Below are 15,883 nucleotides of genomic sequence, written 5' to 3' on the forward strand. Positions count from 1 at the left end.
CACATTTTGTTTAACTTTGGGAAAACATTTTCTCAGAATAATCTCAACATGTCTCTCTCATGAATGAACGCAATTAGTGTAATCCTTTTGGATCACATATATTTTTTTATTTCATAATTTCACACTTTTAAAGAGACCGAGTCTTAAGCTTCTGGTGAGTATTCAACATAATCTACACTACTAGTGGCGGAGTCATTTGACTTTCAGCAATGCCGTTATCGCTGTATTTGTACATGCATTTGGGAAACTGCAATGATTTTCTTTCAGAGAGAGAGATACATTTTCTCAGAGTGTAACATTAAACCTGAGAAAAACAAATTTGGGATTCAAGTTATGAACACAACATTAATGTATCATCGCCTTTTAAGTTGATATGATGTTAGTGTTAGCAAACGGTTGCTTATTTTCACATCCAGCAGCTACAGAGCAACATTATCATTTGGAGTCGTGTTTCAATATTCACTCTGTTTCAGCTCTGTTTTTGGTCTCCACCAACTCCTGAGGGAAAATATCTATTGACTAAATGCTCCACTTAGTTCACCAGCTAGTCTCAAACTGTGTCTGTCTACTGCTGAGCAGGTAGTGTACAGTGGGGTTTTAGAGCCCTTTCACTGAAAACAGCTGCCATAATGTCAGGTGTGGGCCAGACAGCTAAACAAGGAGCTAAAACTTGCTATAAAGCTGAGAGGAGCTGTAGATTAGTAATAGTAAATAATATTATACTTATATTATACCTATAGTAATATTTCTATGTAGCTTCATCACTAAAAATGACCCCTTTCACATCGTTTTTTTTACTGTCATTTGATACGTTATTATAAAAATATAGATCATAACCATTGTAAGATAAACTATACCCTGTGCAACTGAAATTTTGTCAAATTTTGGTTAAAAATAATTTCTGTGAACTGTAAATGCTGGTGCCAGATCCAAAATTTAAATTTGAGTTTTAAGATTGTTTATTTAAAAACCAATTAGAGGGGCTACTGAATGTATTCACATGGCAAATATGTAATCACAAAGGTCATAGAGGCATACAAATTAAAACTAATGAAGTCTGCATAGACTGTTCTACTTCTCTACTCCCTAATTCTCAGCATGCACGCTGTGATGAACTGTGGATGTGCTCATTACATAAGGAAAATAGTACTTGCATCAATGCTACAGAGAAGACACCTAATGTTGGGATGTTTGAGAGTGACCAAGGAAAAAGCAATAACATAAGGAAACTGTCGTCTATATTTGTGCAGGATCTTTCTCAAGGCTTTTGGATTTGTTGAGTGTGCAGTCGAAATGCCTGATGAGGTACTATTAATTGCGAATGCATTATTCATTAGGTTCACCAAACCATCCTTGAAATAACTGATGTTATAAATAAGGGGCCACCACCATTAATTTAAGCCAGGCTTCATATAAAACTGATTCTTTCTCATTTATGCTAATGTATGCATGTGTGTTGAGGGTTTCTCTCACCATGAAGGGGATGGGGAAGTGGTGCAGTCTGGGGGGAGGGTGGTAGTGGGGCAGGTGGGAGTGCAGGTGCCCTGAAGGGTACGGTGCCACAGTCACTCCAGCCTCAATGCCAAGCTCCCTGTCGACAAACATAAGAAGCGATTGGTCATCATTACATCCAAACTTTCTCTAGTTGATCTGAACACACACTGAACAAAATTTTAAACGCAACACTTTTGGCCAGCCTAAGGCACACCTGTGCAATACCCATGCGGTCTGATCAGCATCTTGATATGCCACACCTGTGAGGTGGATGGATTATCTCAGCAAAGGAGAAGTGCTCACTAACACAGATTTTGACAGATTTGTGAACAATATTTGAGAGAAACAGGCCTTTTGTGTACATGGAGAAAGTCTTAGATCTTTGAGTTCAGCTCATGATGAATGGGGGCAAAAAGAAAGGTGTTGCATTTATAATTTGGTTCAGTGTAAAAAGCAAGGAGCTGTCGAGTCATATTAAAAATGTTTAATATTTGATTGGCTGGCATTAAACCTGGGTTTAATTAGGGCTAAAACCAGCCATCTGCCAAGCCGCATTGCCTCTGATACTCACCATGCTGTTCTCTGCTCAGGCTGGCGAGGGTGGGAAGACATAGTTTGTGGCACGTGGATGTGGTGTCCATGGCCGTAGTTGGGGTGCATTCTGTGGGGGTGTGGAGGCGGACGCTCATGTGCTCGTCTGCAGGGAAAGAAAAATACGGGAGTTTTATCTTTCACACTAAAATTAACACTCAGGATGAGGAAAACCCAGCTGGGTGGTGGTGATTGAACTCACGTGGGGTGCTGCATCATCCTGCGCCTCTGCACCTCCATTCTCTGCAGCATCTCGTGTTGATGGAGCCTCTGTACCGAGGCCCCCAGAGCCGGTATATGGTGTGGCAGGGTCTGGTGGTCCGTTGGCAGGTGCTGGGCCAGAGGGGCACTTGAGCTAGAGAGGTGGTGGGTAGACAGAGGAGGGGGAGGGGCAGGAGGAACGGCGTGGCCTGTAGGGTGGGATGGCAGTGGTGGATGAAAGGTGACAGTGTGGGGAATGACATAATCACCTTGTGGTGGGGGCTGAGGTGTTAGTTGGGGGTTCCCATGGGAATGAGGACAGGCGGAGGAGGGCTGATGATGCAGTGAGCGTGCTAAAGGGCCATCTGGGTTTGAGGAAAGAGAAAAGGGGGAAAAAAGATAACATAAAACATCTTTAAACACTAAAGGATAAAACTGACTGAAATCCCAGACAGATTCGATGATGCTGAGATCAGGGCTCTGTGGGGGCCATACCATAACTTCCAGGACACCTTGTTCTTTCTTTATGCTGAAGATAGTTCTTAATGCCTTTCGCTGTATATTTGGGGTTGTTGTCATTCTGCACAATAAATTTGGGGCCAATCAGATGCCTCCCTGATGGTACTGCATGATGAAGCAGTATGGAGGAGACCATAAATTCTGACCAAATCCCCAAATCCATTTGCAGAAATGCAGCCGCAAACTTGCAGGAAACCTCCACCATGCTTCACTGTTGCCTGCAGACACTCATTCTTGTACCGTTCTCCAGCCTTCAGTAAATAAACTGCCTTTTGCTTCATCCAAATTTTAAATTTTGACGGATCAGTTCAGAGCACCTGCTGCCATTTTGCTGCATCCCAGTTCCTGTGTTTGTGTGCATAGTTGAGTAGCTTGCCCTTTCCACGCTTCCATGTCAGAGGTATGGCTTTTTGGCTGCAAGTCTTCTACTTCTGACCAGACTTCTTTGAACAGTAGACCTGTGTACAGGGTCACACTGTTTCCTGCAGCTCTGACATCTTCCAATTGAAAAGGGAAGTAAGCATGATGTGTCTTTCATCTGCTGCAGTAAGTTTCTTTGGCTGACGACTGCATCTATGGTCCTCATTGTTGCCAGTTTCTTTGTGCTTCTTTAAAAGAGCTTGAACAGCACATCTGGAAACCCTGTCTGCCTTGAAATTTCAGCCTGGGAGAGACTTTGTTGATGCAGTATAACTACCTTGTGTTGATGTGCTCAGTCTTGCTGTGGTGTGGTAGTAAACTGTCTTCAGCAACCTCACCTTGTAAGTCGGGTTTGGCTGTTCCAGTTGTATTCCTCCTACACAGATGTTTCTGTTTCAGTTGATGATTGTGTTGTGTTGTGTTTCAACCTACATATGATTTGCCTATAGAATCCCTGACTTTGTGCAAGTGTACCTAGAGGACTTGATGGTGTTTTAAAGGCAAAGGGTGGTCACTGATTTGATTTAGATTTTTCTTCTGTTCACTCACTTTGTATTTTGTTAATTGATAAATATATATATCTATTAACATGTCTATTTTTGAAAGCATTTTCCACACCTGCACAGTACTACTTTTATTTTAAAAAAGGCAGTAGTGAGTATTTACGGCAACAGGAAGGTGTATATAGCACTGACTCAAAATAAACTACTTTTCATTGTAGTCAAGAAACATGTCAGCAAGTACAATAATGTGGTTCAGTGGTGTGTTTAACTTTTGGTACCACTGCTCCCTCTTGTTGTCTTTGGTTAAGAGTGATGTTGTTTTTCCTTCTACAATAGTTTTTGGACAACAATGGGGCTCTATGGCACAGAGGAATAAGCTACACAACGCTTTGGCTACATGTGCAATACTTGCTGACATAAATGTCACCAGAATTATCGTTTAAGGAAATGACAAAAACTTATTTTTCACATCAGGCATCAAACAAAACATGGCTGAAAGGGTTCTACATTTTTACTTTCTGCCAGCAGACAAACATCTTGACAGATGATGCCTTTGTAGCATTTTCATTTGTTGTTGACACCAACTTTCTCTTATTAATATGGCAGGGTTTTGGCAAAGACAAAAATGATCCAAGTTTACTACCTTGAGTCATCCATTTATAAATGATCTTTTTTGGTGCAGCTTGCCTTGCTACTTGGAGAAACAGGCAAGAGAGGTGAGTGCAGGCACCAACAGCAACTAACTCTTAGCGGACGCGGACTACTTCTGTTTATACTACCTTCTGCAGTCAGCTTGGCAGACACGTTCCACACATGCGCAGTAGATCGGTTGTTGCCCTGGTAGCGATACTCACATAAAATGGGAGGCACACGAACCCTACGCGTACCCCCTCTGATGACGTTTTTTTCGTCACGCGAACCCTAGCACACCCTTGCGTACTCGCGGAAAGTATAATCCTTGCCTTACCACATCCCCACCAGGGAGCCATGTCACACCGCTTCACTCTCCACACTGAGCTATTCTGAGTAGAATGAGCCATTAACTACTTCTGCCTGGAACCGTTCCCACAGCACTTGGCACATTAACCATCAGGCTTCGTTTAATTACCATTAGGTTTTAGGAGTGCAGCTGTCTGCCAAATCTCACAAGTACTGTGGCACTGCAAATGAGAGAATTTCCCAAATGCAGTAGCGGACACTTGAAAGACCAACTGAAATTAAATTGCATTTTGTTTTGTCAGCTACAGCATAAATATCTGGGGCCTCAATACAGAATCTTCCTAAGTCTGGAATCCTACATTATCATGTTATTAACATTTAGGGCTTTTGGTATTACGGAAACAGGTTTCCCAAATGCATTTAAGAAAAAATCTTATCTTAGGGTAGAAATTTAGCTATTACAGAACTCTCTTAACTGAGGAATTTCCTAGGTTAGGAATCCAAAGTGAGGATGGCACCGAGCCTGTCCTACAGTCAAAATTACTGCCACAAGTGGCAGCACCAAAATTAATACGTAAACTGAAGATGAACAACATGAACACTGAAATATTACAACTGAAAGGCTGCTTAAACCGTATAATGACGCTTTATATTTCCCTGACCATGTTTATATGGGTATATATCGTCCCCGACTCCCAAGAGGATTCATTTAGAATTTTAACAACGTGCTGTGTCCTTTCAAATCTTTATCCTTGGCCAATAATTTTGAAAATTTCCCAACAATGTGCAGTTTCCTCTCCTCCATGACGTGACACGGTAAAAAATTGTTACACTGGGTAACAATTTGGCCCGGATTTTTGTTTAAAACATAAAAAAAATAAACTAATCACTGTCTAACATCAGAGGACTACAAAATACAGCTGCCCCGAGGGCTTGTCAGTCCCACACAGAAAGCAGAAGCACCATGAAGCGCACCAAAGCACTTGCTCGAAGCGCTGCCAGCTTCCTTTCAGTGCTCATGTTAACCAATTGGGCTGTTCAGACAGAGTGTGCTGTGTAGGTACAGCCGTAAATGAATCTGACAAGAAAACACACTGATAATCTATTATAAACTATATAAATGATATATTATATTTGAAAATGAAATATGCGTCCCACGCTGCTCTCCTGGAGTTTCATTTACCCCAATTTCCCACCAAATGATGAAATATCAAAATCTGACATTCCACTATTAGAAATAGTATCACTGTGGTTTTTGCTTTTTAAATTACATTTTATGACAGACAGGCAGGAAAAAAGCCCCTCACTACAGATCACTACACAAGCTGACTGTCCTTTTAAAGTCATAGTTGCAGAATAAGCGATGACCCGCTAGTCCAGGAAGACATGAAAAGCTTAATTTATGAAGTTATTATAAAGATCAACTGTACATGTGATAAGAAAAGAGCAGAATCGCTTAGAAAGCAGCCTGGCTAAGGGGGAGGAGGTGGTGAAATGCTGCTTCCTATTTGTTTAAAGCAGGTGGCCAGGAATTACACATTGTACCTTTAATGCCTCAGATTCTTTGCTAAAATGTAAACTAAAATTGAAGCTAATTCTGTAATGAAGCCCATTCTCTGTAAAAAAAAAAAAAGAAAAAAAATCAAAAACCAGAAGGGAGAACTATATATTTTTCAAATACAAAAAGGGATGACTAAAAACAATTTCAGTTGGACTTTTTTCTGTCCTGCATGACAGTAATGTACTCACAGGAGGGGTGCATGTAATGTCTGCAGGGCTGTGGTTGTGTTTGTGGCTGGGGCTGAGCCACCATGGAGGAGCTGAACGAGTCCACCACAGCTGGCTGGCTAGGCCCAGGGGTGGCCTGGGAAACGTAAGTAGGAGGCCGCGAGGTGGAGCCTGGGCAGCACGGGTCAAAGGCTGAGGTGCTGCCATGGAAACTAGCCCCGTTGTTTCCACCGCTCCGAACACTGCTGTTGCTCAGGTCCACTGGCAGAGTTTGCTGTGGAAGGAAGAGGGAGATGTTATAGAAAGAGTAGGGACTAACTTCTCCTGTGGAATACTAAAGGAGTTTTCCCAGAGTTCAAAAACAATCACGCACAAGTCATACACAATTCATCTCATATACAATGGTCAATAAAATCTTCTTTGAAAAACAATATATAGGCAGGACCTGTTTGTTCTGTTTTGCCTCAGTCTCTATAGCTAATGCTGTTTCAAGATTGAGAGCTCCTGTTAATGAGTGACAAGTATTGGACCATGACCTTCACCAACAGAGGGAGAGGATGGTAGGATGATGCCATGATGACAAAGTAGACGATGAAATTAGCATAGTATGAAATCATGGTAAGACCCTTTAAAAAAAAATATATATAACTTTACTTAAAGCGTGATCTTCTCACCTCATTCATACAATATTCATACTTGGAGAGACACAGAATTTGTTCCAATACTACTCGTCATAGAGTGAGTAATTTTGTCCTGTGCTATCAGTGTGTAAAATATTTTCCTCAACATCAAAATAAGGTAATAACCACGCAGTGTGGTGAGACACCAAGGCTGACCTGCAGACAGATGACCAGATGAGACACTGCCCTGACTAAATGCACCTTTTTTGAGAAAGAGGGGTATGACATGCAACAAATGTTCCTGTCTAGAATCGACGTGGGACATTGCGTTTATATGGTATGCACCTTGAGCAAATTTACAAGAACAAAATACCCTGAAATTAAAGTCACTTTAAGGGAATACATCCCTTTTACGCAAACGCACCCTAACTCCAATTAAGTTAACAATGACTCAACTAACCAACATCTGTGGCTATTCCCTGTCGTAGTATGGTTTAACACCAGTGTAGGCGTCAAGAATTTGTTGACCCTGAGTTTGCTTGATAACCCTGAGTTAACTCTGAGTAGGTTGAACTCCCTTCGTAGCACAGGCCACTGGTCATTTTAGATTTGTTTTTTAAAACCCTTTATTTGGCTTCACAGAGAGGAATACTGTCTTGTCATGTTCATATTCACAGTTACACACATTTACACCTAAAGCAGTTGGGGGTTAAGGTCCTTGACCTGTCTAGCCACTCCATGGTCTGAATGTCTGAATGCTGCCTATAACTATTAGACATTTCATTATTTGGTGGTCAATGATACCAGGCTCAAGTAGAATGCTTCTATACCCACACTAACAGCAACAACTATTATACAACTACAGCAGGTTGGTATTGAATGCAGCATGAGCGTACCTGGTCATGATAGAGGCCTGTGTTGCTGCTACTACTATTGTTGCTGCTGCTGCTGACAACAGCGCAGGGTGCGGGCAGAGCACTGGGTCGCTCCACAGGGCAGCTCGGTTCTTGAAAGGGCAGGGTGCCTGGGGGCTGAGGTGCAGGGTGATGGACATGGTGGATGAAGTGGTGAGGGTTACTGTGGCCGTGACCGTGGCCGTGCTGAGTGCCACTGGTCTGCTGAGAGGACGACGCCTGCAAGCAGCTTGAATGGGAGTGGCTCAGGGACAGGTGACCGGGGGAGGGCCCTCCACATGGGGAGTGCTGCTGACAGCAGGATGGCAGTCTGGGCATGGCTGTGCCTGCATTTTCCCCTGCAGTACCTGACAACCCTGGTCTACTGTCATCTGTTGAGAGTAAGATACATGATTGGGAAAAATATAGGATGAGGCAGCAGGATGTCACTTTAAAGGAGAAAAATAAGGTGATGTGACTACACAATCTAGACCATTTTAAGTTGTATAAGCAGCCGAAAGGAAGTAATATTGGACCCAAGCCCCCTCTGAGAAAAAGAGTTAAAATGAAATGGTCTACAGCAGCTGGTTTCAACATGCCATGTCCTGTCTTACCCTCTGTGGCTGTGCGAGTAGAGCCACTTGGCCTCTGTGTGTGCATACTTTCAGGTATTGAGCCTGGGCAGCTAGTGGAAGGCCCTGGGGCATCATTGAGCTCTGAGGTAGAGGCATGATGGGAAGATGATGACGAGGACGACCTGACTGTTTGAGGTTGAATGCTGCCAGAGGTTGTTGGCACAACTGAGAGATCTGGGGAAAAGGGAAAAAAAGTATTTTAGTTTCATAGGACAGAGCTCTATGACTGGGGTTCTGACTGGGTGTGTTTTCTTCCACAAATCATCCAACTATTAACGAAATTCCTTTTAATGCTATGTTCCAGTTGTTACTTAATTTTTTACTGTTCATGTGGCCACCTAAAATCCAGCTTGACACAAAAAACAAAAAACAAGAGTCCTAGTGCGGACAGTAGCATGTGTGTACTTGTCTGCAGAGGTTTAGCAGCCAAGGAGAAGAGCAAACCTTATTAGCATTCTAGTGTGTGCACTCCATCTGCTTTTCATATTCACAAATTAATTTCCCCTCTTTCTCCTAAGAAATGCAAATACTCTAATACTCACTGCTCTACCATTTTACTATCTATCATGGGCGTGTGCTGATAACGAGACTGACATTGGACTGAAGTCGCACAAATGCCTAAGGTTACAAAGCAGTCTGCATTTACAGAAAATAAAGTACTTAACAAATGCAAATAAAATATGCTGCATCTTAATTTAGATTTAATGTAGACCGGCAAAGTCTTGATTACTATCACTGCGTGGTTAATTGATGCACATTACAGTTCAAGCTTAATGCATAGTAACAACCTGTTTTAATTTTACTAGTTGATTTAAACTACTTGGGTACTTAGACGTGAAGATCTAAAATATTCTTTTTGTTAATGGCCATCGTTAGCACATTTGTAAAACCAGATTTTTCTCAGGCAAATGTTTAGTAACTGAGTACCATACATTATTCTTGTAGTAAACAGTTCAATTACACACACTTTAAATTATGGCTCATTACTCCTTGTGTCCTTCATAAAAGATATTTGGCGTGTGGCTTAACTTGTAGCTCTGTAACTTCTTGAAAATTGATCTTCTAAAAATTCATAGGGACATAACGAAAAAGATGGCTCCATGTTAACCTTTTTGACATTAAAGTATTTATATATCCTCACTTTGGTACTAATACAAATACTATACAAATGCAAAGCTACTATCACAGATTACTTAAAGTTTCCTTTTTATGGCTTATGACCTTCACATATATGTAACACAACGATGCATCAAGATATCAACTCATCACAGTTGGGAGGTGTCAGACAACCTGTATTGAAACTAAGCGTAATTATCCTTAAAAAACAGTTAAAACGTACTTGGAAGAAGGACGTTTATTCTTACCATCTTCATCGACAGTGAGGTCCACCACCTCCCCAGCATTCTGACGTAGTGGTTGGATAACGGTGGAGAGTCTGTGACGTCCACGTGGCTCCTGGAGGCGATTCTGGGAGCAACTATTAGCCCAAATCCTCCCAAGACCCCCCACTGAGCGTGACCTGTAGACACACACAGACATAAATTTAAAAAAAATTATATATTATAACCAACTGTAGTACAAAACCGCCTGTCACACCAGGAATATTCTCACAGCTCAGTGGAGCATTTGCTTTGCCAGAGCCAGACTCTCAAGCTCATTTCCAAGTCAGCGACTGCTTTGATAAAAAAAAAAAAGGCTGTATAAGTCCAGGGTTCTGGCACATAAATGGAAGGCTGCCATTTTATTAATGTTATTACTTAATTATTAACTCTGTGGTTAATTACTTCCTCTGTGTTGTACAGGTTATAGAAAGTGCTTGATTTGAGCTGGTACGCTGAATGTAAAGTGTCAATATCACTATATTTAATTTTGGGAGCTAACATTATGATCAATCCTTATATAGCCCTTGTTTAGTGTGTACAATTGCGTAGAACGGCTCAGAAATACCTAATTTAGCTGCAACGAGCCAAATACTGTAAAATCATTAAACATTTAGATTGGCACATGCCTAATTTCATCTATGTTTAAAAGGAATGACGCCATCAGAGCTTGTTTTCTCAGGGCTGCTATCATGGAGCTCAGCATCCACAACCACTCGAGCACTTCCGTCCAAAACTCATCATTCTTTTTTCCTATATCTCGCTCGTGTGCTCTATCAATCTCTTCCCTTGCTTTCGGACCTTCCTTTTTTCTTCTTTTTAATTTTCTCTCTCAAAGGCTCCCGTCGGTCTACCCCTTGCTCTCTGAGACTGGAGTGAGAGGCCAGGGAATAACTGCATTTCCCCCCACAGTGCCGTAAAGCCGGGCATGAGCCCAAGGGACAAGAGACTAGAGACTGTATGGGAGTGCCGTAAAGCTGGATACCATGGAGCTTTGCGGCTGGGGGATTTCACTACTGTTCCCTGAGAGCGTTTTTAAAAAGATGCACAGGGGCAGAGGGAAAAGGCTGTATACTGAGTGCCAAAAGCACTGCCCTGTTAACCACTGCTTCCTCATAACTATGGCACTTTTGTTGGGTCAAACTAAATTATAGACTACTTCAGCGATTCTTATTGATTAAATCATAAAATGATCACTGAAATTGTCCAGTGATTCAATAAGTCCTTATTTGAATTGTCTCTCTCATTGTGTTTGCATTGTTTTCCCACAAGTCAGGTGAATTGGAAACTTAAAACTGGCTCTTGGTGTGAATGTATATGTAACATAACGTCTTTTTTGTGTTAGCCTTGTGACAGACTTGCGACCTGCTAGGGTATTTCCTTCCCCCAATAGATAAAGGTTACTATAAAGAGGAAAAGGTCTGTACAAGGTACATATTGATAGGAATTACGCATTTAATAACATTTATAATAAATCGATAAAATTATATCAATACAATCAATAAAATTTAATAGCTAAACTCACACAACTGTGTTTTTTTTTATGATTTTGTATTTCAGAAGGATTTCAAGATTAGACTGTGTGAACAACAGTATGTAATGTTATGGACTTATTGATTGGTTTCTTGTTATGCAGAATGCTAAATGCTGAAAGAGCTTGGCTTTTATCACATTTCTCAGATGCATTTTAACACAGGAAATGCCTTTCTCATTGCTCTTTGTGATAAGGGGAATTCCCATTAGCTCATACTGTCTTGTGCAAATGGAAAAAAGAGGAGGCTTACTAACTTTCAGATTTCTCAAATTGCTGAAAACGCATGCACACACTACCCACAAAACACGCAGCAATGAAGGCAGTAAGCAGAGGGAGACGCATGGTGGTGGTGTTGAGGTCTAATTGGCCAGGCTCCTCTGCTCTGGGTTGATCCCAAGGAGCAGGACTAGCCACCAGGGAGTGGTTCCTAATTAAGTAGTTCTGGGATTATTTTGTAAATATCTGTTTACCACCATGACCCCCTGAGGGTGGGGGGGGGTGGCCAAGAGGAAAACAGTACATTGTAAACACGAACACTATGGGAATGGGTGTCTTGACAAAGCTGAGGTTGTGCCAAGCAAACGTGATATGAGCCACATGCCCCGGGGATCAGAAGAGCACGGAGGACTGAGCACTCCGGTAATAGTAAGAGTAAACTGCTAGTTTGGGAGTTAAAGGGAATGAGCTCATACAAGGCAGGAATAACACTGTGTGAGAGTGGTAAACAATTTGAGGCATCAAGCTTGTATGCCCTGGTGAAAGTATTGAGTTTGTCTTCACAAGTAAGAATAAGATGGTGTTGCTTTCTTACTCTGAGCACTGAGTAGAGAACTGGCTAATAAAAAATAAACAAAACAACAAAAAAAAAAAAAAAAAAAAAAAAAAAAGTGTAATGATCTGATGATTATCCCTTTATTTAAAAGAAAATAAATCGTTATCATGCCTGACTCACAAATTTACTTCTACTACTTTAGTGACATATGAATAAATGAACAGCCCATAAATGGCTAAACCATTTATAATGCAATAGAACATTTTTGAAAAGTTATATTCAAAACATATGTATAAATAAAAGTCAGAGGTTATAAAATGATAAAGAACCAAAGATGTTTTGTTTGAAGGAGCAATGCGTAAGATCTGAGACTGCTATCCACCTGTCGAATGCATACTCCATCCATACTCCACTTCAGGCAGGACCAGGAGAGATGTCAGGCGTCTGTCTTTAAGACTCTTTAATTTCTTAAATTCTTACACATTGCGTCTTTAAGACTAACACTATCATGTGTTCAATTTGGGCAAGCAGACTTTCAGTTGCAAGTTGAACATACAGGTCCTGGTCATATAATTAGAATATCATCAAAAAGTGGATTTATTTCAGTAATTCCATTCAAAAAGTGAAACTTTGATATTATATTCATTACACACAGACTGATATATTTCAAATGTTTATTTCATTTAATTGTGATGATTAAAACTGACAACTAATGAAAATCCCAAATTCAGGATCTCCAAAAATCAGAATATTACTTAAGACCAAAAAAAAAAAAAAAAAGAAAAAAGAAAAAAAGGATTTTTAGAAATGTTGGCCAACTGAAAAGTATGAACATGAAAAGTATGAGCATGTACAGCACTCAATACTTAGTTGGAGCTCCTTTTGCCTGAATTACTGCATCAATGCGGCGTGGCATGGAGTCGATCAGTCTGTGGCACTGCCCAGGTTGCTCTGATAGTGATTCAGCTCTTCTGCATTGTTGGGTCTGGCGTATCGCATCTTCCTTTTCACAATACCCCATAGATTTTCAATAGGGTTACGGTCAGGCGAGTTTGCTGGCCAATTAAGAACAGGGATACCATGGTCCTTAAACCAGGTACTGGTAGCTTTGGCACTGTGTGCAGGTGTCAGCAGCAGGAAGCATGAAGTGCTCTAAAACTTCCTTGTAGACGGCTGCGTTGACCTTGGACCTCAGAAAACACAGTGGACCAACACCAGCAGATGACATGGCACCCCAAACCATCACTGGCTGTGGAAACTTTACACTGGACTTCAAGCAACGTGGATTCTGTGCCTCTCCTCTCTTCCTCCAGACTCTGGGACCTTGATTTCCAAAGGAAATTTCAGAGACCATAACTTTGGACCACTCAGCAGCAGTCCAGTCCTTTTTGTCTTTAGCCCAGGCGAGACGCTTCTGACGCTGTGTCTTGTTCAAGAGTGGCTTGACACAAGGAATGCGACAGCTGAAACCCATGTCTTGCATACGTCTGTGCGTGTTGGTTCTTGAAGCACTGACTCCAGCTGCAGTCCACTCTTTGTGAATCCCCCCACATTTTTGAACGGGTTTTGTTTCACAATCCTCTTCAGGGTGCAGTTATCCCTATTGCTTGTACAATATTCTACCACATCTTTTCCTTCCCTTCGCCTATCTATTAATGTGCTTGGACACAGAGCTCTGTGAACAGCCAGCCTCTTTAGCAATGACCTTTTTGTGTCTTGCCCTCCTTGTGCAAGGTGTCAATGGTCGTCTTTTGGACAGCTGTCAAGTCAGCAGTCTTCCCCATGATTGTGTAGCCTACAGAACTAGACTGAGAGACCATTTAAAGGCCTTTGCAGGTGTTTTGAGTTAATTAGCTGATTAGAGTGTGGCACCAGGTGTCTTCAATATTGAACCTTTTCACAATATTCTAATTTTCTGATTTACTGATTTTGGGGTTTTCATTAGTTGTCAGTTATAATCATCAAAATTAAAAGGAATGAACACTTGAAATATATCAGTCTGTGTGGAATGAATGTATACATTATACAAGTTCCACTTGTGGAATTACTGGAATAAATCAACTTTTTGATGATATTCTAATTATATGACCAGCACCTGTATGTGTACCGCAGAACTTCAATTAAAAGCCTAGGTGTGATGATGATGTGGCTAAACATTTTGTCAAATAAGATTTTTCTGGCATGGTAAAGGAATTAAAGGTCTTTCACATATAGAAATCTGTCCCAAATGTAGGCAGAGTAAGTTTTGTGATTTAAGCAAATAAAAGCTCTGACTAATTTAAGTGATATGGAATATGTACAGGGTGTTTTAGCATGTTTCAGGGTGAACACTATACTGTAGTGAGGAATATGGAGCCTGTATGGTGGGACAGCAGATGTACAGTACACTGACACCGCCTGATGTTTGCTAAGAGATTCATGTAGGGTGGTAATCATTCAGTTTGACTTTGAAATCAGCCTCTTCTTGAGTGCGTGCCAAGAATTATGGCACAAGAACTAATGTAATTGTATTTGGTGTATCTGTTAATGTCAGATAACTGTTGTAAATAAGGAAAAGACGCTGGCGTTTGTGGAGGTATCGTCCACACAGAATCTCCTGCAGCCTGCAGCATGCCTTCACCTCCTGCACCTGCTAATGAAAAACTGAACAAATGTTGAAATGAAACCTGCCTGCTGTAGGTTCACCTAAGACAGCACTTTTTTTCAATAAAACTAACCAGGAAATCCTATAAAAATCAAAGTAATTATGTAGCCCAATATCCTCAGTGTTATTTTCGTGATTAATTCAAAAATGAATGACCACAGTTGATATTAACAATTAACCAAACAGGTGCACTATGGGTATAATTCAATACTTTGAATAACAGCACATACTTCCTTTTCTCACACATCTTGGTTTCATTTTAGTATTTCCCATCAAAATACTATAACATATGAAAGCGTAATGCATTCACTTCAGAAAAATGAAATACCTCAAAATCCTGCGAGAAGCACTCACCTGCAGGGGGCAGGCCATGGCTGCTGATGCTAATCAGCCTGACACTCCAACATCAGCAGTGCCAATCCTATATGATTTCAAGTATGGGGTCATTAAACTAATAACAATACCATCTACACTGATCAGCCGTAACATTATGACCACTGACAGGTGAAGTGAGTGGCACCTGTCAGTGATGGGATGTATTAGGGAGCAATTGAACATTTTATCCTCAAAGTTGATGTGTTAGTTGCAGGAAAATGGGCAAGTGTAACGATGTGAGCGACTTTGACATGGGCTAAATTGTGATGGCTAGATGAATGGGTCAGAGCATCTTCAAAACAGCAGCTCTAGTAGGGTGTTCCCGGTCTGCAGTGGTCAGTACCTGTAAAACGTGGCCCAAGGAAGGAAAACCAGTGAACTGATAACAGCGTCATGGGCTGGTCATAGCCATACTGATGCATGTGGGGAGTGCAGACAGATAGGCCAGACAAGCTACTGTACAGTAGGTCAGATTGCTAAAAATGATAACGCTGGTTTTGATAGAAAGGTGTTAAAACATCAAAGTTTGTTGCAGATGGGGCTGTGTAACTGCAGACCAGTCAGGGTACCCATGTTGACCCCTGCCCAATGCACATGAGCGTCAGAACTGGACCACGGAGCAATGGGAGAAGGTGG

The 15,883-nt window shown here is 41.3% G+C and overlaps 1 protein-coding gene across 7 annotated transcripts in view; it reads right to left on the bottom strand.

Annotated features, from left to right (window-relative positions):
• The window catches only part of rnf111 (ring finger protein 111), a 40,598-nt gene that overhangs the window by 8,971 nt on the left and 15,744 nt on the right, over positions 1 to 15,883 (bottom strand). For all 7 annotated transcript variants that reach the window (XM_046033506.1, XM_046033504.1, XM_046033509.1 and 4 more), the window contains 7 exons: positions 9,908 to 10,062; positions 8,523 to 8,717; positions 7,912 to 8,300; positions 6,417 to 6,669; positions 2,288 to 2,651; positions 2,066 to 2,191; positions 1,474 to 1,591 (listed from right to left, as the gene is read on the bottom strand). In XM_046033506.1, coding sequence (XP_045889462.1) covers positions 1,474 to 1,591; positions 2,066 to 2,191; positions 2,288 to 2,651; positions 6,417 to 6,669; positions 7,912 to 8,300; positions 8,523 to 8,717; positions 9,908 to 10,062 — 1,600 coding nt within the window. The remainder of the gene's footprint in view (positions 1 to 1,473; positions 1,592 to 2,065; positions 2,192 to 2,287; positions 2,652 to 6,416; positions 6,670 to 7,911; positions 8,301 to 8,522; positions 8,718 to 9,907; positions 10,063 to 15,883) is intronic.

This window comes from Micropterus dolomieu, linkage group LG20 (genome assembly GCF_021292245.1).
Source record: "Micropterus dolomieu isolate WLL.071019.BEF.003 ecotype Adirondacks linkage group LG20, ASM2129224v1, whole genome shotgun sequence".
Taxonomy (NCBI): domain Eukaryota; kingdom Metazoa; phylum Chordata; class Actinopteri; order Centrarchiformes; family Centrarchidae; genus Micropterus; species Micropterus dolomieu.